This window comes from Mastigoproctus giganteus, chromosome 8, assembly GCF_048544385.1.
Source record: "Mastigoproctus giganteus isolate SK-2022 chromosome 8, ASM4854438v1, whole genome shotgun sequence".
Lineage (NCBI taxonomy): Eukaryota > Metazoa > Arthropoda > Arachnida > Uropygi > Thelyphonidae > Mastigoproctus > Mastigoproctus giganteus.
Genome location: NC_143582.1, coordinates 203,891,465 through 203,914,627, shown reverse-complemented (window position 1 = coordinate 203,914,627; position 23,163 = coordinate 203,891,465). Strand labels below are relative to the sequence as shown.

At 36.2% G+C, this 23,163-nt stretch overlaps 1 protein-coding gene across 2 annotated transcripts in view; it reads left to right on the top strand.

Moving 5' to 3' along the window:
• Positions 1-20,451, top strand: part of LOC150082211 (nuclear hormone receptor E75-like) — an 83,141-nt gene extending 62,690 nt beyond the window's left edge. Inside the window, exons 1-5 of one of the 2 annotated variants that reach the window (XM_090379174.1) lie at positions 9,498-10,060; positions 13,010-13,248; positions 15,162-15,329; positions 17,222-17,450; positions 17,917-20,451. In XM_090379174.1, coding sequence (XP_090235300.1) covers positions 9,922-10,060; positions 13,010-13,248; positions 15,162-15,329; positions 17,222-17,450; positions 17,917-19,763 — 2,622 coding nt within the window. In that variant the 5' untranslated portion in view covers positions 9,498-9,921 and the 3' untranslated portion in view covers positions 19,764-20,451. Of the gene's footprint in view, positions 1-9,497; positions 10,061-13,009; positions 13,249-15,161; positions 15,330-17,221; positions 17,451-17,916 lie in introns of those variants that run through there. The other variant, XM_090379173.1, reaches the window with a different exon arrangement.
• The last annotated feature ends 2,712 nt before the right edge of the window (positions 20,452-23,163 follow it).

Sequence of the window (23,163 nt, the reverse complement as noted above, 5' to 3'; positions counted from 1 at the left end):
AAATAAACGTTTTTGACTGTGAAAAGAAAGAACTGTTTGCTATACATAGATATATACAGAAAAATGTGGTATACTGTCCGTAAACTGCCTGTATTCTTTGCTCGATTTTCTGGTTGCTGGATGAAAAACCGAGTTTCGGGGAAAAAAACATTGCTACCCTTGCCTCAGACTGACTAATTCACCCGCGTTGTGAAAAAGGGCCCATAAAAATTCTTCACGTCATCGAAAGGACTCGAACTCAGGTCTTTTTCACCCAGTGTGGGGAGGACTGTGATTCTACCAACTGTATGTATTCTTCTAATCGTGCATGATAAGAGCAGGTAAAGAAGTTAAATACGAATTACAATTTATTTTTCCTTTTCTGCCAGTCTTGTATTTGGGATGCTTTTCCTCTTCTCGTATTTGCCATGCGGAGAAGCACATTTCCCCTTTTGTAACAGGCAATTACATTTATTTCTTCTCTAAGTTGATATTTAAAATCAGTTCGTGAATAAACATGAACGGCCATGCATATACGATCGGTAGCACTTTATATGTAACAAAGAACTCTTAAATTTCATAAATCTTTTAAATAACACATTCATTTACTAATATCCAACTGTTGTGTTGCTTCAAGAAGTTATTTCGTTGACTTAATGTAAATTTTAAATGGCGTAACATAATATTTCATAGTATTATAAAGATTTATTAAACTTCATTATAATCTAGGGGTTCAGATTCGAAGCAATCAATCATAAAAATCTATTATGAATATTTCTAGCTTTTTTCCCTTTTATTTCAGATTTCGTTTTAATTCTAATTAACATGATTTTTGCTTCTAGTTTGTAAAATGATTGAGATGACTATTTATCGCTAATTACCAGCTTAAATTCCATCAGTTTCCAAAAATAAAACGAAAATTCAGGAAGTATTTCGTAAGAACCCAGAAATTACGTCACTGAGAAGTAGGGATATATAATATAAATAGTACTTCTTTCAAAGCGTATGATAACAAACTTTAAGTGATATTATTTTATTAATAAGTATTATGAAACTATTTTATTAATTGCTGATGGTTATTCTTAAATCAGTAAGCAAATCCTAATACCGTATTTATAAAAACTCATTCATAACATTAATTCAAGAGTGCAATGAATACAATCATAAAGTAGAATGGATTTGGAGTTTGTTTCGTAAGTTATCTTTAGTGTAGCAGGTTTAGGGAGTCCTAGCTTCTTCTAATCTTTTGTGGATACCTGAAAGCACTGTTCTTTAACCTTTACACATCAGCAGATCTCCTTTGAAATATCACCGTTTCTGTAAACTCCCTCCCACGAAAAGTTTCTTTTTATTAAACAGAAAAGAAATACGTTTGGATATTTAAATAGCGATGTAATAAATCTCAACTATTGGTCTCTTTTAATTTTGCCACTTTTTTGTTGAAACTGTTGGAAAAATGCAGCATACGCCGAGTTGCCACCTTATTAAGCACACGTCTAACAGCAGGCATGTCCCCTCCCCCTTCAGCCCTCAGAACAGCCTGGATTCGTCATGGAACGGACTCAACGGGATTCGAAAGCTTGCCACAGGGATGCTGGTCCATGCTGACTCAACTTCTTGGTTTTTGCAAATTGAATGATTCAACCGATCTGTCCTCCAAACTGCTGGCTCCACCTCATTGATGCCCAAGTAGATTGAGATGTGGTGAGTGAATTTACTCTCATGATCTGGCACCAGGATTTGTGATATGAGGAATTATCGTCTTGAACCCATTCACATATGGATACTTACAGCCATGAAAGGATGGGTACAGTTGAAAACAATTTCGAGATAATTTGTGGCATGAAATGTTGCCGCACTGATATCAAGGGCCCAATGTGCACTACGAAAACGCTTCCCATGCCATTACAAAGCCACCAGCTTGCATTATCAGCAGGATGAGTTCATGGCCTCGTTGTTTTCATCATATTCTGGCCTTTCCATCATCGTGAAATAAAAGGAACCAGGATTCGTCAGACCGAGCAAGTTTTTTCAATCCACTCGTAGCCTACCCAGTGTTGGCGTTCCTGAACCCACTGTAATGTAACTTTTTTTCTTTTTTTTTTTAAACAGGAATGACAGCACCTAGTTCGGTCGTTGGCTACGACACTCCATCCGTGACAAGGCACAACGAGTTGTGCGTTCTGAAATTTCTCTTTGGTTACAACTGTTGTTCTGGGTTGTTAGTTAACCGACTGTAGACTTTCTGTTAGCCACCACAAGTCTTGACAGCCTGTGCTGGCCTCTCGCATCAAGGAGTTGTTTCCGAGCACAAGATCGCTGTTGGCTAGATGTTATTTGGCTGTTGGATCAATCTCGATTCACCTAGGTCACAGTCATACCATTTGTAATTAATTAAACCAACTTAACAATTAATTCATTAACCACATATTCTGTGTTTTCATCTCCAAATTTTGTAAATAAGTTCATGTAAACATGCTTGTAAATACTATAATGTAACCACACCCTCTAGCCACGTGCTGTCTATGGGTGTCTCGAAAGAGAAATAAACAGATAATAATAATAATAATAATAATAATAATAATAATACGTGAAAACCTCAGCAGCGTTGCAGTTTCCAAGATGTTAATATCGCGGTATTCTGGCGCCGACTACCCTACCAAGTTCAGTCACCTAAATCTTTCGCTCTACTCATTCTCTGAGTTGCACACGTACAGCATATCCCTATATAGCACGGCCCTATATCTGCCCACCTGCTTTATATGGAATGGTACGGTTACATCAGGATGTTACTGCAGGAGCGCTCTATTTCATGAAACGATAGGCTTACCTAATAAAGCGACCACTCAGTGTACACACAAAGGGAAATTATGGTCGTTTTCATCAATACGCCCATACGTTTATAAAACAAGGACATGCAATAAATAATAATAAACTTCGTGTCATTCACAGTTGGCGGAACCTCCCCCCAATTAAGAAACGCTGTTTAAGTATAAAAGTTGGATGAGTTGCTCTTTTATTACGTATAAAAAAGTTTCTAATTTTAAAACTGTTTCGAAAGGGGTTAATAGGTCGTCACCTGCTGGAATTAAAAATTTGCATATGGCAGAGAAAAAACAATGCAACGAATATCATTATTTTCTCCATAAATAAAAATAAAATCCGTTTGTTTACATCATCTACTTCCGCATTCCCTTTCCAAGGTTACTTTTTCTATTGGCCTAATTCAACTCTTCCCTGCGTATTCTAGTCATGTATACCATTCATGGTAGTTTTAGGACAACGCGTAGAGAGTGGGCGTGATGGTTTTATTTCTTTCTATTTCTACATATTCTAAAAACGATGAAAACGCATTTGAGTTATGAAGAAATGCTTTATAGAAACAGTTCACCATGCCATATTTCGTGCTGCTCTCAACTTAAATATTTAATTTTAAAGAATCGCAAAACTAATTGAACTTTCCAATAACTACTCTGCTCCGTTCTTTATACGTTTTCCATGATATCATCAATATTGTGAATAAATTAACTGGTAATCAAATCTGTCATCTATCTATTCAATAACTATCGGAAAAAAGTACCTATAAAAACAAACTTAAATACAAATTATTTAATTTTTTTTATATACGTATTCAGAACAGAATAAAATTCACTTTGACAATTTTATGTATTTTCAGTTCCAAATTCTCCTTCTAGATATCACTCCCAATTGTTAGTTTCCTCAATTAACCCAATCTTTGATTTTTCCATACCAAAAAAATGGAATGACTCGACACTTCCGATATCTTTTCCTTGATTAGATTTTATTTCAAATCTTCTGGTGTAATCAAATATTTGCTCTGATCACACCACTAAAATCTTTTATTCTCATTCCACTCTAAACTTCGATTTTTCAGGAAAGTAACACTTAGCCGAGTGGTCAGGAGCGGGAGTGTAGTAGCACAAGCTCTTTTAGTAGACCGGGGTTCAAGCCCCTGACTGCTAAATACGGTCGATCTGCTGACCAGCGTGGCAGATTATGGTCCATTTCCCTCTCATGAATTGTTGAGGAGGCTTCCATCCTGCAGTTTACCTTTTTTTAACACTGGTTTGCATCCGTCTTAATTTCCATCTTCCTTTTGTATGGCCATTTTACACACGGTGGGCAAGATGATCGATCTCGCGCAAGAATTTCATGATTTATACCTGATTCCCCACGGCCTTAGCACCAATACTAAACAACCTAACTTAATCATTTCAAGTGAGAATGAAACGGACGGTCTAATTGACTGGTTCATTCTCACCGATGCATTCTCCAAGACATTTTCCCCTGAGTTATTAATAAATCTAAAACTGCATTTTCAAATTTAAAAGTAGAAAGTTATCTGTGCTCAAATGACAGATTTCTTTTCTAGTTCCCTTCCCAAAGTTTCTGGCTGCAAATTATGTGCATTTTATTTATTCTTCTTTTCATTCAGTTGGTTCTATGCCAACACTGTAGATAACGATGACCTAATATCATCCTACTTTTATCCAATTTCAGCAATGACATCTGTCCTCCTACCACACCCGCCCTAATCAATGCTCCTGTAATTTTTCGGTACGAAAAGGTCAAAATGAATCTTGATATACGGAAGTTGTCTGATATTGATGACATTTCTAGTAGTTTTTTGAAACGTATGTTATATTTTTAACTCTATGCTGATGGATCCAATAGAAACTTTTGTTAATTACAGTACATTGCACCACCAAAAGTAATAGAACATCCCTTTCAGTGTAGTGAATGGTGCTAACAATATATATATGCATAGCAGGGAGAGTTTTAAAAGTGCAGGTAATAGCACAGATATTACAAACAAAGAGGATGAGTCACTGCAAGGTGCTTACAATGATTCAATTTGTAATTGCGTACGACTACCACACATATGAACTTTTCAAAGTCAACCGTAGCCAAAAGATGGAATGAAAATGTGCGCACTGTCAAGAAACTGACGGATGGGCATCGTCGATCCCAGAAGAAAGTGTTGTCTATGGTCCGTAAGAAGCTGCAGGGCATGGGTCTTTATGGCAGAGCTGCTGCTCGCAAGCCTCACATCACACTAACAAATGCCAAATATCGTTTGCAGTAGTACTTAGGCAAATTTTCTTGGTCAATGGAATAAGTAGTAGTAATTCATTAGTAGGTTTGTAAACCTTGTCCTGCTCAATCAACTTCAACTTCTCGAAAATCTGCTAACAATTCCTTAAATGCCGATCTTCGGGTAATTCTCCAGTGGGGCAAAGACAACTTAGTTGATTTCAACCCTTCTAAAACTCGGTCTTGTCTTATATCTCGCAAAAAGGATTCTTCTGCTCCTATGCTTATCTTTAGTGACACTCCGATTTCTAGGCAAAATGATATATCTATTTTGGGGATTACCCTGACTTCTAATTTCTCTTGGCACAAGCACATTACAAATACTGCTTCCTCTGCATCTAAAAAACTTGGTTTTCTCTTTCTCTCTCGGCGTTACTTTTCTTCCAAACAGCTGCTCACTCTGTATAAATCGCAAATCCGCCCTGCCATGGAATATTGTTCCCACAACTGGGGTGGTGCCCCCAAAACCTCTCTCAGGCTACTCGATTCCATTCAGAAGAGGGCAGTTAAGTTAATTAATGATTCATCTTTAACAAAGTCTCTCCACTCGCTGTCTCATAGATGTACTGTTTCTGCTACATGCCTCTTCTACAGATACTTCCATGGGCACTGTTCTTCTGAATTGGCTTCTATAATTCCCGCTCTCTCTTTCAAAACAGTCCGAACACGTGCTGCCACCAGCCAACATCCATTTACTGTCCAACTCCAAACTCACAGAACCAACTTTTCATTTTCCTCGTTTATTCTTTCAACTTCCGTTTTCTGGAACAACCTTCCTTCATACGTATTTGTTGAAAATTACAGAAGTTCAAGTCCAATGTCAACAAATATCTTCTTTCGTCTTCTCAACCTCCAATCCAAGCACGGTACTAAGTACTATAGGTTCTAATACCTCTCGTGTTTGGGGTTCACATAAAAAAAAAAAAAAAAAAGGTTTACTTCTTATGGTTCGGACTCTGTCATAAGTTATAATTCCAAAAACCATCAATTGCGAGTGATATTGTGTTCTATCACTGACAACTTGAACAATCTCGTAGTGTACACATACACACACACTCTATGGCAGGTCTATAGAAACAGGGCCTCCACGTTACAAAAGGATAATGCTTCATCCTTCTGAGCAGTATAAAAACATGTTTGAGCAAGCCGAAATCTAGAAATTCGCCTAGCTGGCTCAAAGTCCAGACCAGCATCCGATCAAACACCTTTGGAATGAACTGGAACGCCAGATCAGCGAATACAACCCTCTTGTACAGCTGAACCAATGACTGAAGAAGGAATAGGTACAATTTTGCTGTCTTCTACAAGAAACAGGTGAAGGGTATTTCAAGACTTATCGATGCTGTTATTGTACCCAATGGTGGGCTTTTCACCTTATTAATTTTTTCATTAAAATTCGTGTTCTTCAAAAAAAAAATAATAAAAATAAAAAATATATATATATAATACGGGTTGATTAATAATTCGAGAAATCCAAATATCTGCAATTCAAAATTTTGGGCTGCGCGAATTTTGAATCCCCTGTACTTAATTTCCCACCTTTACCAATTTCCAGTCTACACATTGTCCCAATGCACCATAAAACAACAAGCAATATTCATTGGTCAAGCAATCCAGAACGTTTAATCTCCATAAAACTCAATCCCGTCTTATTTTTCTCAAAATAAATAAATATATATATATAAAATTCACTTATGCCTACTTTCAGTAATTATTCAAGAAGATCGTATTTTTTTACTTGTAATAACCTTAACCCCATAACCTTACCTTCCCAAATGACGTAGATAGCTTAGTGTTTTTTTTTTTTTTTTTTTTTTGGTAGTTGTTGGCGCATCGGCTTCTGTGGCCATAATGCATCTCCCAAGGTTTTTGCAGTACTTTGATCCGAGCCCGAGGCGGGATTCGAACCCGCTACCTTTGGGTTGCCAGGCAGGCACTTTACCCACCTGGCTGGCCTGGTCGGCGCTTAGAGTGTAGAGTGTGCTTAGTGTCAAACGGTACCAGGGGTTTCCCCCATCTCCACGTGCTATACATTGTGGGTGTGAAACAGAACACTGTCAATGCCAGAGGTTTAAAAGTGTATGGACTTTGTACATGTGTAGTGTCGTGTACCGTTGTTCCTCTGGTCATTTAGCCGCTGGGCCCTTAATGGGACCCAACGTTGTCCACACTCTCCCTCGTGGAGGCAGGCCAGGTAGTTATTTACTCTGGCAGGTCCTGCCATCTAATTTCCTGAGATTTCAGTGGCTAGGACCTTGAAAAAAAAAATAAAAATAAATAAATTAAAAAAAAAAATAATAATAAAAAAAATCATTATAGATAGGGATCAGCCAAAAGGAGTACTATTTATGCGAATAGATGTTATTAAGTTTTTGGGTGTAGGGCTCAAGCAATTTAACAATTGTTCAGACACTAGTAATTATAAGTAAGAGAGAGGGATGGAGAGACTGAAGGCTGGGGGGGATTAGACTGAAATAAGGGGTCCATAGAGAAGATGACCCCCAAATCAGTGGAGCAGGCCCATGCCCCACCAGAGGGAAGAGAGGGGCGGCGGAGCCCAGAAGTCACCTCTCCCTCCCGCCTGGGGAGTGGAGGCAAAGGGCCACGCAAGGGAGCGTGGCGAAGGGGAAAAAAAATAATATAAAGAAAAATTTCTTTCCCTTCCGTATTATTTTCTTCTGGTGAGCTACTAACTCTAGAACTTCACGCTGAAGTAGGGCCGGGCCTCCGAATTCATATACGAATAAATATTCGTCTTTGATGGTAGTATAAAAAAATGCTTAAAATTAATTATTAATCAATTAATATATAACGATTTTGAGTATAAAAAACATTTTGTAATTTTACAATAGAAAACGCCACTTTTCAGCTATTTGAGTAAATAAAAAACTTAACACGTTTTGTTTTCTATATTTTGGAATGCAATATTAATTGTCATTTTTTAATAGCTTATTATAATGCATGGTAGATGGCAGCACTCCCACCTTTTGTACAAATTGTACATGTGCATGTTATCGCCTACGCTATTTCCCAATTGTGATCTTGTTTACATGGTACTTTCAAGGTTAAACCTCACGTACTGAGATTCTGTTGCGCCATGCTTGCAGGTGACAAGCAGTGTTGAGAAACCGCCAATTTTAGATAAAATACTTGAATGATCTTGAACATTGAGAAATTAGAGTTAAATGATGTTTTTAAAAAAGTAAAAAAAATATATAATCCTAACTCGTTACTGACATAGCTGTTTATTTTCAATATACATACGTATTAGCAAATCAGAATGTATATGAATTTTGTTGATAAGTACTTCCTGTTTCTATCACAGTGGTTAAACATTAAATAAAGGAGGAAATGAAACACAAGGGCACGTTAGATATATGAACTGTTCCTTATATTCAGCATGAACATTTTATAATGGGAAAAAAATCAAATGAAAAAAACAGGACCAACAATTTACAGCAGTTTATTAAAAAGCAGTATATGGCATGAAAAATTCTGCCATAATTGCAGAATATATTTTCGCAAATAAGTTGATTTATTATTTTATTCAAACATTTCGTTCTTAAAAATCATTCCTGGTTGAAAAATTCTTCCTCTATATATCTGGTGATAGAATATTACCAATTGACGTTTATCCAATTTGATTACTAGTGGCTTTTGATCTTGATCAGACAAGGGCGGTTCCAGCCTTCTTTTGAGGAGCGGAAAGGAACAGTAATTTGTTCCCTGTTTACAGAGGACAATTTAGCCTCGTTTTTCTTTTGTCCTAAGGGACCGGCGTATAGGGGAAACCCTGGTTACCGCATATTATACAAACAATACTTGAATACTTGAAAACTTGTCCTAAGGGACCGTTCACAAACTACGTAACGCGGAAAGGGGTCAATATAATACAAAGTTCTCCAGGAATGCCTAGAGAACTTAGTATTCGTCAGGATTTCCAACTCAAAGTGCCTTTCTGCAAAAAATAATTTGATTTAACCTTAAAACAATTTGAAGTAGTGACAAATTGTGTATGATTCGTCATCAGACTGATATTGAGGCTGAATAACTCCACCTCGCGATAACAGGTTAATTCTGAACAAGAGTTCTAAATTTCTGTTATTACCTGATGGTCAAAGAAAGTCGCCCATCGATCGAGCTGACATGGGCGATAAACTACGTACGGTTAACCAACAGTTCTCACTGCTGGCTGAGGACAAGGCCACGCGCCCGACGTGTTTACGAGTAGTGTTGCAAGGGCCTGCCACGTGTAGCAGTATTGATCCGCTGACGCCACTTTCAAGAACTGTTGGAAGCTATCCCACACTTGCATACAGCAGGCTATTCTTATAATAGCGCCTTCAGACCATCCGGTTTCAGCTAAGTTTGGCGAACGGCAACTTTGCTTCTCCGCTCTTAAAACCAGTAGTATTTTTCCGCGAAACGCTCGCAAGGTGGCGCTTTATCAATGTGTAGCGACAAAGGTACGCAAGAGTGTGGTTGAAGGTCAGTTGAAAGTAGGTCGTCGAAAGGAAACAAGTTCAAGGACACGTCATTTCGATCAGTCACGTCTGCTGTTTGCCTGGAACTACCACCCAAGTCCCAAGTAACTACGACACTAAGTGCGCACTCCGCCAACGTCGAACGATCGAGCCTATCATGTGACGAACATTCATAGAAATGTTTACCCGACCTATTGCAGGCGTGTGGTGCCATCGGAGCCTTCAGAAGCAGACGATGTAGTAGCAGGAAGTACAGCGAAGTTCGCTAAATAGTGATATTGTGTTCTATCAGACGAAGTAACGAACTTAAAAGCAACTTTTATCTTGGCTGTACCAAAAGAAAATGACAAGCATATTAAGTAGACTTTTGACCGGCAGTCAACCTTGGTTGTCGCCCTATCCCATTCCAAGTTCACGGAACCCTGAACCCGCTACTTCCAATAGCGGAAGTACACGGCCAAGTAGAAAGAACTCAAATGACAGTAAGTTTTTTTTTTATGTAAATTAATTAACATTTTTATGTCATTTGAAATTATAAATTAAAACAAAATCCGTGTTAATGCTTATCACTGACAGAAATTCCACTCTTTGGCTTTTATTAGTATAGCGGCGTATTTAACTCATTCTTTGGCTGTTTTAATCTAGTAACAGAACTTTATTAAATTCTTAAGTACAGAGAAGTACAAAAAATGAGCTTTTTTTTTCATATATTTCTGATTAAATGTTTATCGTGTTCTCTTTTACGAAACAGTAAACAATTTTTACAAATGTTTTATATCAATATTCAAAAGTTTAAGCTATTTGTATTATTACCACTTCGGTAAGACTCCAAGACCCTTCTGGGGCAACTGAGGTTCTCTAAATTCTTATATTTAGAGAACGTTTCTTTTATGAGGCAGACGATTGTTTATGATTTATATGCAATCGTCTGCTTCATAATCGTCTGATGATTTGTCTAAATCGTATGATGGTTCATAGAAGTAGCTATATAAATTATAGCTCATAATAAACGTGTATATAATATATGCCAATTTAAGTTTTCCTTGCCAGCAATGAATATAATTGGGATTTTTAACTCAAATGCTCCCCGGAAAGTATTCCTCGCTTAGGAATCTCGAAAATACTCAGTTTTCTAGACACCAAAGTAATATTAGAGTAATCACGTAACAATGATTTCATGTGTACACCTACTTGGACTAGTATGCCAGTTCTTTACTTATCTGCTTGTAACCTGAGCTTGTCTTGCCCCGGGATACCATATGAGAAGAGCAAAGCGAGGAGAACCCGGAAGTAAATCAAATCTGATAAGGGTTGGAAACTAGTAAATCTTCATCATTGCTAAAAGGATAATAAAAAAAAAAAAAAAAATACATAACGTCAGCGTATCAGTATGTTAAATATGGTACATGTACACATACTGGTTAATGAAAAAAAAATCTCGTTATCGAAAATCGACCGCGGCCGGTTAATATTTTAATTTTATCTTTAAATCAATATACAGGATGTATTTCGACATGCTTTTGGATTTAAAATATTTGATATAAATACGTAATTTTAAGTCAGTTATTGTACGAGTTTTTTTTTTAATGATGTGTTTCCTATTTTGACATCAAACTCACTTCGTCTAAGGTGGGAAGTGGTTTAGTTTTGACATAAATTTAGTACGTCTATTGAAAACATTTTGTAGTTGTTTTACTTTTAAATACTTTTACATATGATATTCATTTATATGAATAATAAGATGGATACTTTTTTTTTTTTTTTTTTCCTTAAGAGAATAGTTTAAAATAAATCAGCTTCAACCAGTTTCTGGCCACTCACTAGAAATTGATGGGCCAGTACTCTGTCCTCAAGTTCTTCACTAATGCTGGTGTTTCCCAAAGTTCTCTTCTTTCTCCAACTCTTTTCCTCTTGTTTATTAATGATTACCAATGACTGGAAATCCTATCCATAATTTTGCTGATGATACCGCACTATATTCCACCTTCCAATTTGAGAATCTTTGGCATGCACAAACAGCTTCAGTTTCTCAAATATCCACCACTAATTTCATAGATACTGGTTTCCAAGTAATTCTCCAAAGAAAGTTAACTGGCATTCTTCTAAAACTCAGTTCTGTATTATTTCTCACAAAAATAGCGTCTACTGCTCCTATCCCCATCTTTAAAGATTCATGTTTATTTTTTTTCCCTCCGGCAAAAAAAATAAATTTTTCTTGTTACTTTTCTTCTAAACACCTCGCTGTGCAAATCCCAAATCTGCCGTAACACCGAACCATGAAATATTGTTTCCTCATCTGGGTTGGTACCCTAACAACTTTTCAAGCTGCTAGACTCTAATAAATGTTTCTGTTTCCCTTCTCTTACAAAGACTCCTCCTCCAATCTCTGCCTGATAGATCAATTTCTGCTACATGCATTTTTCGTAGACTTCCATGGGCACCATCCTTCTGAATTGGCTATAATTCCCTACTCTCTTCCAAACCAGTCCAAACACGTTCTTCGACCAGTCAACGCCCATTAGCTGTCCAACTCCGAACTCACAGAACCAACTTTTTTTCATTTATCCCTTCTATTCTCTTGGAGCAACCTTCGTTCACATGTACAAGTATTTCCCAAACATTATAGTCTGCGAATATTCAAGTCTGTCTTTTTTTTTTTTTTTTTTTGGTAGTTGTTGGCGCATAGGCTTCTGTGGCCATATGCACCTCCCAAGGTTTTTGTAGTACTTTGATCCAAGCCCGAGGCGGGAATCGAACCCGCGACCTTTGGGTTGCCATTCAAGTCTGTCAACAAGCGTCTTCTGTTTTCTCAGCTTTCGACCCACGTACGGTTTTAAGTACTATAAGTTCTAAGAACTATCGTATTTGGGATTTTCATTAAACAAAAAAAAAAAAAAAAAAGGTAAATAAGTTTTTTAATAAGTTCTTTAAAAATATATTTTAATATATTATTCAAGTTAATAAAATGGAATCATTTAAAAAAAATCAGGGTAAGTGCATTTTTTGGGGGACTGCAAAGATCATGTCTGAGTGAGATGGGCTCATGGGCTTCTACCCAAAAAAGCAGTAAACCGCTAACTATAGTGTTAAATTGCACTAGAAGGGGAGGAAAAACTACGATACTCCAAGTGTGTCTACATCTGTATAATAGTCCATGTGCACGTGCCATACTTTGGTGGGAGGCCAAGAGGAACTCTTGTTCCGGTTCTAAACAAAACAAAAATTAGATCCGGCATGGGATCATCTAAAAGGAAAAAAGAATTACCGTAATTCTGCTGACAGCAAGAAAATTCTCCGAAGAAATTTTACATAGTTTAAAATCCTACTAATAATAATTACTAAGTTTATTTGCAAGCAATTTGATAATTATAATGAAACCTTTATTTTCCCATTCTTAGTTCTTGCTTAATTGTTTTTGTTCTTTTCTTTAGCTGTGCGATTTGGGCGGGTGCCGAAGCGAGAAAAGGCAAAGATCCTAGCTGCCATGCAGAAGGTCAATGCCTGTTCCCAGGAGAAAGCTCTAGCTGCAGAGCTAGAAGATGAGATGAAAATACTTATCACCGTCATACAGGCCCACGAGGAAACTTGTGATTATACCAAAGACAAAATTGCGCCTCTGATAGAGCGATCTCGGACCCAACCGTGTTACACCCAATGCCCCCCACAACTAGTAAGTTTCTTTGTGTAACCTTGGTGATAGTCTGTCTTTTATATGTTTATAAAGAAATCCTTTGCTGTGGTGGCTTAAAGTAAATTAATGTGAAGATTGTGCGCATTTGGGCTTCTTATAAAAGATATTAATGATTAAATATGGGTAGCTTCGTTTTACGTTTGACAAACCGGAAAGCCAAATATAAAGCAGTTATATTCATGGAGTTGCGACATTTGATTGATTTGTTTTTAATAAAAGTAAATGGAAAGATCAATACTTTTTTTTTCATAAAAGCGGCACTTCATTTCATAAATGACATCATGAAAGATATTGCTTTTTAGAATGCAACGTCATTCTCTGATATGAGAGTGAAAGTGTGTTTATCAACCTTGAACGCACCAAAAAAATTTTCCCCCTAACAACTGTGCCTTTTTTCAAGGTCAAAATGTCAGATAATAAAACGAAGAAAGGACATTAAAAATAAACAACCTTGAAAATAGGGGCCACTCTATCTGTCCTTTGTTATTATCGGTAGAATGTTTTCCTATTCCATGATTGATGTAATGCACACCATTTGCCGGAGTAGTTTCGTTGGAAGAAATCAAGGAACAAGGCAGACTGCGTGACCTTGGCCTTCAACAGCACTGCAGGCGCGCACGCGCCTCCGGTCATATTGCACATCTTTAAGCGGATTGAGGCGGTCATTTCGGGAATCCTGGCAACAAGTGTAATCTGCGACCTTTGATGGTGACGTGGCCATTAGATCTTACAGTTAACAAAAATAAGGCTTACGTGGGTGGGTGGCTGCTATATCAATGGTATCTCAATAAGGAAAAATAATGGAGAAACAGGAAGTGTATATTCTAATACTACTACGCATATACGTCAAAAGAGAAAGGTTGGGTGTATAAGAGGAGAAAAGTAATGCGTAATAAAATAGAGTAGGTTATATTAACTAATCTTCTTTTAATAATATATAAAACCTTAACTTTTAAAGCCCTTTTCGTTGTCACTGTATAAGAATAAATGATTATATATATATATATAATCTTTTAAAAAAGTGTCAACATGAACCTAGCCTGTGAAGTTTTAACATTGAATTAAATTTCCAGTTCGGAAAGTAGCCAAACCACGTTTTACCAGTGACAGCCATTTTAAAAATTCTCCATCGTGATTTAATGTGAAACCACTGGAATTTTGAGCTGCTCTGCTACCTGTTTATCTAAGGGTTGATAAAGGAGTTAGGGGTCGTTGAGAATCAGGAGTATCGGGGGAAACAGCCTCATCGGTCCCCACCAATTATTTTTTATAACTTATGGTCATCTGACCTGGGTCTGAGTCAGATGACTCATATTGTTTCCCCTTCCTAGCGACGCCCTTTGACGTAGCTATGGCTTCCTTCCTATATTTTATTTGAGGGTGTGAGGGAGATAGGGTATTTGAGTCCGAGGTGTAATTTTAATGAGATTTTAAATGGCGTTCCATTAAAAGATGTATTAAGTAACAATTCGCGGTCACTAGAGGTGGCCAACACCGAGGTGCCTTGTTTTTATGGTCCTTCGTTCAGTGAACGAGGTTTGTGCATACTGCCCTATATTTAACCCAATCTACTCTGACTATACAATATATAAAAGGAAACCCACTGTAAAGATTTGGAGTTGGGAAAATTAAAATTTTCTTACGTTGATATAATGATCCTTAAGTCTAAATTTGCCTGGGCCACATTCAGTTTTAATTTTATTTAAATACTAATGCTAAATAAATAATATTTTGGCATGAATTTTACTGCTTGGTTCATGGTGTTCTAGCATCAGTTTTTTTTTATAATTTCCAATTAAGTATTTTTCTATGGACTTAAATTGTATACAGAAAATAATTAAATCAGTTAGTGATATGATAAGCAGGTGTAACTAGATTGTTTTTTTTTTTAGGCATGTCCTCTGAACCCAGCAACACATATAGTAGAAAACAGTTCATCACATATTATGGAAGATTTTTCGGAGAGGTTTTCTCCTGCGATACGAGGGGTTGTTGAATTTGCAAAGAGGATTCCAGGTTTCAGCTTATTAGCACAGGACGATCAAGTAACTCTATTGAAGGTAGGCATCTTTTAATTTTAATAAAAATATTTGAAAATTATATTATTTTAATTATTATAAAAATTTTTGAAAGAAAATGTCATATTTCACATCTGCGAGTGAAGTGACTAAATTGAATACAGAGGTCATCAATTTTTTTTTTTTTTTTTTTAAATTAAAACATTCACAATCTGTCATGCAAGACAACATGGATCTATTCAAAGCATACTAATATAATTCATTTTGTTTATTGAGGAAACCTTTATTGTCTTAACACCTGTCAGTTGAAAATGGTACTAATTCAGATAACTCACAGAAAGAAGTAATGGGGTTTTAAAAAAATAATAATAAAATCCAACTACACACACTGGGGGTTGTACATAGGAAGTGTGGCAATAAAGTTCCAGGACTGGTGCAATAAAAGGAACACAAAGTGAAGGAACTCAAAAATAGTTTTGTTTTTATACAAAGTAATCACCACCAGACTGAGTGCACTCATTACACTGTTCTAAAGGTATCTGAAATCAGTGAAAGCATCCAAAAAGATGATATTCAGTTTGGTGGTTATGTTTTTTCTTTATGTCCTCAACATCCTAAAATCTCTTTCCTTTGAGGGTGGTGTTCACCTTAGGAAAGAGGAAGAAGTCTGCTGGTGCTAGATTGGGTGAGTAGGATGAATGGTTGGTCCGTACAATACTGAGCTTCATCAGAAATGTCTTCACAAGTGTGGAATTGGCAGGCTACCTTTCTCTCAAAATAATTGTGCCCTCATCTGGGACATGCACATCAATAGTTTTTGAAGCACCTGTACATAGAATGTAGCACTGACTCTCTTCCAATTTCCCCCCCCCTCCCCTTCAGGTATAAATTTCTTGTGAATCACACCCTGTTTCAAAAAACATGATCAGCATCATCTTGATCCTGGACTTCTGTAAACAAAAATTTTTGGGTCTTGGTGATGATTTTGAAATCCACTCTGGGTCTTACTGAAACATCGAACACTTGTCTTGACAAGTCTGGGTGATGCCTTTGCATAACGACAATCTTTATTGCTTCTGCTTGTCCATGAGGCCGTGAAGCTGATTCTTCCTCTTCCCTAAATCTTCATCGTGCATGAAGATTTAGGGAAGAGGAAGAATCATTTTGAGGGTTAAACAATGATTTCTTGCCACAATTTTTCTAACTTTTGCAATAAAAGGAATTTTGGGAAGTTGATGGACACCCACTCTTGGGTCATCACGAACATTCTCACAATCGTCTTTGGACTGTGTATACCATTCAAACACACTAGTATGACCTAGTGTTTCTGTCACAGATTTTTATATTTTAGAATTTGATATTTGTTCATTTCTGCATTACAAAATCATGACACAGAATATTAATGCTACTAACGAAACTGGTTGTTACTTGCAAGCCATCAGCCTACTGAACAATCTCTGTACCACCATCTGTTGGAGGAAATTTGAATGAGAGCATACCACTTATGTTTATTTTCACAATCGTTGAACATGACTGCAACAGCAGCAGTCTAGGAACTTTATTGTCGCACTTCATATGCAAAGTTTTAGGTCTCAAGTTTCATAGTCTTCAAAGCTATAGCAGAGGCACACGAACACACACATTCTCTATTATCATAAGGTAGATAATATATTTATAGTATATAGTTATTGTCATTATAGAATAACTGTATATTATCAATATATGAAATCTTAAAGGATGTTTATTAGTTGTCTTGCCAAATTTTGTCGATTTGCAATTACTAAGAGTTGGGAACCCTACTTGATGAGTCTCATATACATTTTTTACTAAATTAATAAATTATAAAAATGAAATATTTACTTAACTCTTTGCTTTTACACTTTATTTATATATTTAGATTTTATATATATGTTTACTTTTTTTTTTAAATCCAGGCTGGAGTGTTTGAAGTACTTTTGGTTCGTCTTGCCTGTATGTTCGATTCTCAGGCAAATTTTTTGATCTGCTTGAATGGACAGGTATTAAGAAGAGAAAGCTTGCACTCGGCCAGCAATGCTCGGTTTCTATTAGATTCAATGTTTGATTTTGCCGAGAGGTTGAATTCCCTTCACCTTTCTGACAGTGATCTGGGCCTTTTTTGTGCAGTAGTAGTAATTACAGCAGGTAAGAAAACTGCTTGTTTGCTCAACTTTAAATAATTATTTTACATACTCAATATATAAATGATTAACTTTTTAATCAATACTACTGTTTGTGGTAAATTAAGATATTTTACTTTAAGTTTATTAACTGAAACTCCTTGCTAGCAATACTGCATATCAGTAATACATTCTTTAGATAGAAGTGTAAGGAATTAAAAATTATTTAAAAATGATTAAAATAATGTAATAGATTAATGTAATGTAATATATAATTCCCTGAAATTTTAATTATTAAAAATAAATATATTTTTCCTTATTGACATTAAATATTTAAATGCTAAATAGGTTTAATCTATGTTAGTTTTATATTAGATTATCAAAATGTTTCACTAAGAATACTTAGCCTTAATAATTCTGATATTGATCATGTGAATATGTTTTAGCTTTACAGTGACCTCAGACTTATCAGTTCTCTAATTATTTTACAGATCGTCCTGGACTACGCAATACAGAGCTTGTACAAAAAATTCAAAAAAAGCTAATGGAAGTTCTTCAGAAGTCTGTTACTTCTAACCATCCCGAGAATCCTGCAGTTTTTTCTGAGCTAATGAAAAAGATACCTGATCTTAGAACATTAAACACTTTGCATTCAGAGAAGCTCCTAGCTTACAAGATGGAGCCCCACAATCAGGCCGAAGTTATGGGACCACAGTCAGCAGTCACAACAACTGTGAATTTTTCCATCTATCCTGGAATTACTCCAGATATTTGGAGCCAGTGTGCCAGCTTGGTTGCTCAACAGTATTCTCTCAATGAAGAAGACAATCGCTGTACATCACCAGGGCAACAAAGTCAGCATGGTGGAAGCACAACAGGTAGTGAGTGGAGTACTACTGATTCGAAAGATGGTCATGATCTTGTTGGAAGTCCTCACTCTGTGGGTGGTCATGATCTTGTGGGAAGTCCTCACTCTGTTGGCAGTGGTATCTCTACAGATGATGCTAAAAGTCCTATTCGATCATCATCATTTTCCAGTACTAGAAGCTACGAAAGTGAATGTATATGGTCAGGTGAGGGTGGCCAAACACCCGATTTGCAGACTCTTCCAAAAAGAAGAGAGAATATGGAACATGGAAATAGTTCTGGAGATGAAAGTTATTATACTGACAGCCCAATGAAGGGAACAAAACTTCATAGAGTAGATTCACCTACAGATTCTGGTATTGAAAGTGGGAAGGAACATGGCCCAAGTACAACTCCTACAATATCTGTGTGTTCCAGTCCGCATTCATCAATTGAAGAAAAGGTGAAAGATATTCTTGAGACAGATGTCCCTGCACACCATGAACCAATTGAGGACATGCCAGTTTTGAAAAGAGCATTACAAGCTCCTCCACTAGTTAACAGTAACATGTTAATGGATGAAGCATATAGACACCACAAAAAGTTTAGAGCTTTACGAAGAGATGTTGAAAGCCCCTCCAGCCCTTCTGGACTGTCTTTAGCTAGTTCACATAGCACGTTAGTAAAAACTTTGGAACAAGCTCCTCGATATCTGAGTGAACAGCAACTGAAACGTACTGATCTTATTCATAACATTATCATGAGGACTGAAACTGTATCCATTCAAATGGGCCAGCAGCAGCAGCAACAACAACAACTGCAGCTGCCACCACCACCACCACCACCACAACAACAACAGCAGCAGCAACAGCAAGAGATGACTCTTGCAAATGCTCCTAGCGTGCAATTGAATAACAATTTTTCATATGGCATTCCTAGTGCAAGTCCCAACTCTGTACCGCCCACCCTTGTGCCTACGTCGACCACCCAAACCTCAAAAAGTGTGTGTCCACAAGGTTACTACATTCCACATAATAATGTAGCAGTTCCATGTTATTCAGCTGCCTCATCTGTGTCTTGGCCATTTGTAGCATCACCTTCAACGGTCACAATGGTGGCAAGTCCTGGTCAGGTTCGGACACAATACAATGGTGACCACTCATCAACCGTTCCGTCAATGACAGCAGTCCCACAACAAGTAGCATCATCAGTGGCTGGTGTATCCATTGCAAGTGCATCACCACAGTCAGCAGCACCAAGACTGATGTACAATCCCCGGTCGCCAGTTGCATCATCACCTCCACTAGTCATGCCTACAATTATGGCACCTCCAACTTCCTCCAATATGAATAATAGTCATCAAGAGACTTGCCTTGCATTAGTACCCTTCTCGGTATCAACACAAAGCTTCCACAGTGATGCCACAGAGGCCCAGCCTTTAAATTTATCAAAGAAGTCTATGTCCCCTCCAACATTAAAAATCAATTTGTGATCATAGTGTTTTGGACCCTCCCAAAATGCCAGTAACGTGATGTTGTGGTCATGCTGTACAAGAATCTGCCCGAACTACTACTGCACTAGTGGTTGCCATCCAGAAACTGTGCCATCAAATCATACCAATCCAGAGATGTGCTTCAGCAATCTATATGTGTGTGTGTGTGTATGTGTGAGTATTAATGGCAGTCATATGCAGTGGGCCATAGCAATTGCTTCTGTGTAAATATGCCATTTTGTATTTCTATCCGTAATCATATAAACAAAGTGAACATTCATTTGTGTGATTTTCTGTACAGCAGTTGAGCTTGACAATTTACAGCAAAAGAGCGCCCAAAGATTGGAACTTCTGTCATGATCAACTGATTTCTATTGGTGGTTCATCATGGGACGTTTTTTGATAGTCTTGTAAAAAATATGTATTAATGGTTGGTAGAGGTGGAGAGGGCTTGGGTTTGTAGGAAGTGGGACCGTTAGATTGTAGAAAATTAAGAGGTGTTGCTTCCGTGTAAATATTTGTGTTGTACTTTCTTTGTCGCCTCACTGTTAACTTAAGAATCAACATTCAAAGCGGACAGTGCAAAATATTCGTTCGACGAACAGTATTTCATTCGCCCTTGTTGTGAACTATACATGTATTGAACATGTTCTAGTGGTTGGTTAGTATTGTCATCCTAACCCTCCCCCCCCCCTTAGATAGCTGAAAATCAAATCACTATTTAATTTTGACGATCTCATTGTGGTTCTAAAAGTAACCACATGATCTTGTCATGTGATCTTACATTTGTTACCATGTCACTAAAATAAAGATTTTTTTCTGAGTGGATTTCCTAGTATTACTTTAATGAATTTGGCTTTATGTTCACAGAAGATACACACATACAATGGTACATGTCATTTCATTTTAATTTCCAAAATTTCACATTACATTTTATGTTAGATGTGATGATATGGGTAATTGTGAATTTTAATGTGGGAATTTTACCCTGCTTTTGCCAACATAGAAATATATGAAATGTGTTATTTTAAGAAAAGCTGCCTCTAAAGTTTTGGGGCCAGATGCAAATTAATTACATAGAGGTTGTTGACTAGTATTTGACAACCGCTATGCAAGAATTTTATTAAACTTTTACTTGCATAACATTCTGATGAGGTAACCTCTTTCAGAGGTTACCTTGTCAGAAGGTTATATAAGTAAAAGGATAAAAAGACAATATGCAATAAAAATATATATTAAATATTTTAAAATACATGTATACAAATTAACACACAAATTTAAAAACACTGTCATTGTTGGATAAAATCTCATCGAGTGTATAAGGCTCAGTCGGATGGTTAAAAACGGCAAAACATGTATCATTAAAATCTGGGCACTCGATTGAAATAGGTCTGATAGATAAAACTGTGCCGTAGGACATGGGAGTACTGGTAAAACCTTTTATGCCAGTATGGTCTACCAGCAAAAATATCTTGGATTATATTTCTAATAAAGCATTCAACATGGCACAATTTTCTATAGAATATTTTAAAAATATATTTTATTATTATTATGAAACTGTCATTCTTTATTAATATCACCATCAAAAATTTAATGCTGTCCCTGCAGCTGTGACATTATCATAAAGGTACGTTGAAAAAAAAAATCATTAAATAAAAATTTACTGATTCAGTAAAATAAAATTCAACTACTAACTTCAGCACTGGTCATTGCAGTCCTGCGTGTATGACTCAGCAATACTTGAAAAAATAAACTTGAAAATACTTGTGATTGCAGAACATGCTAATGTTAGATGTATGCAAAGAAAAACATTTATTATTCCTATATTTTTGCTACATATATAATATCTAGAAATTCTACAAATAATATCCAAAAATTCATCAAGATATTACTTTTTCAAACATCACATGTCAACAGACAGAAATTTGTGATATTACAGAGTTCTCTAAAGAAACAACCTTATTTTTTAGGAAGAAACCACTTTCTGTTATAAAAGAACAATTTTTAATATGTTGAACTCAGTAAGAAAGTGTAGAAATGGATAGATGGATGCTTTCAATTTTTTTTTTTTTTTTAGATTGTAATTTGCTTATATTCTATTCAAATTTTAAAAAAAAGAAGTTGCATACGTCAGATATCGTGTCCTTTGGTAATGATTAACTAAACAGCTGATTAGAGAATGATTTGTAAATTTACTATGCTATACTAAATTTTAAACACTCTTATCGTACTTCACAAGCACATACTACCCTGCCTTCTTTTAAAGTCAACTAACACGATTTCACCAATAATTCCTGATTTGTAGAGAAAAAATAAATTAAATTAAGAAAAATGTACTTTAAAATGCCCAAGTAACCTCCATTGTACTCTACATAAAAATAGAGAATCACTGATCATCTAAGTGACTTTTTTTTTTTTTTTTTTTTTAATATCAGCTTTTGTATAAAGAATTTTGGCATTTTCTAAAGGTCAGAAAATGTCAAAATTTGACATCCTCTAAATCTATGGTTCTCAAACTTTTTCAGCATATTTTAACACTCCAAAATTTATGCAATATGATTTGCAACATCCTTTAAGTTCGGTCAACATAACTTGGGCAGGGTGATAGTCCCCTGCAAGCACCTCAAACCATTCTTGAAATCACCTTGTCATAGAGAAAATTTATCCATATAATATTACCATTCTCTCTATCAGAATATCAAATTAATTTTCACAAAGTGTTAAATTAGCAAAAAGTATACTTCAAAGAGGTAATTTTAAAAGTAAGCAAAGAACATTGAAGGTAAAATGCTTTTAGAAATTTCTTTTAAATCTACTTTGTAAGCACTTTTTATCATTTTCTTTACATGATCATTGAACAGTTTGATAACTTTTTAAGCTAAAAAAGTTATGAAAAAACACACTGAACTATAAACTGAGTAACATGTGAACAGCACAAAATTTCTTAATAGACTACAAAGAAAAAATTTCATTATAAAGTGAGAAAATTATGGGATTTCTGTTGAATTTCTTTTACCATAGAATGCTGGTTAACAAAACAACCAGTAATCCGAACTGAAGTGCCAGGAGGGTGAATCCCGTGATGTTTGTCTCTCAAGCTGAGCAACTTTCTAAGAAGAGAAATTCAGTTACATAGTTCTGTCTCTACTGATTGCTAAAATAATTAAATCCTTAAAAAAAAAAAAAAAAAAGCATTGGTTTTTAAAAAAACCAATAAATCTTTCTTTAAATAATCTTTAAAACCGCCGGCTAGCTGGGTGGGTAAAGTGCCTGCCAAGCAACCCAAAGGTCGCGGGTTCGATTCCCGCCTCGGGCTTGGATCAAAGTACTGCAAAAACCTTGGGAGGTGCATTATGGTCACAGAAGCCGATGTGCCAACAACTACCAAAAAAAAAAAAAA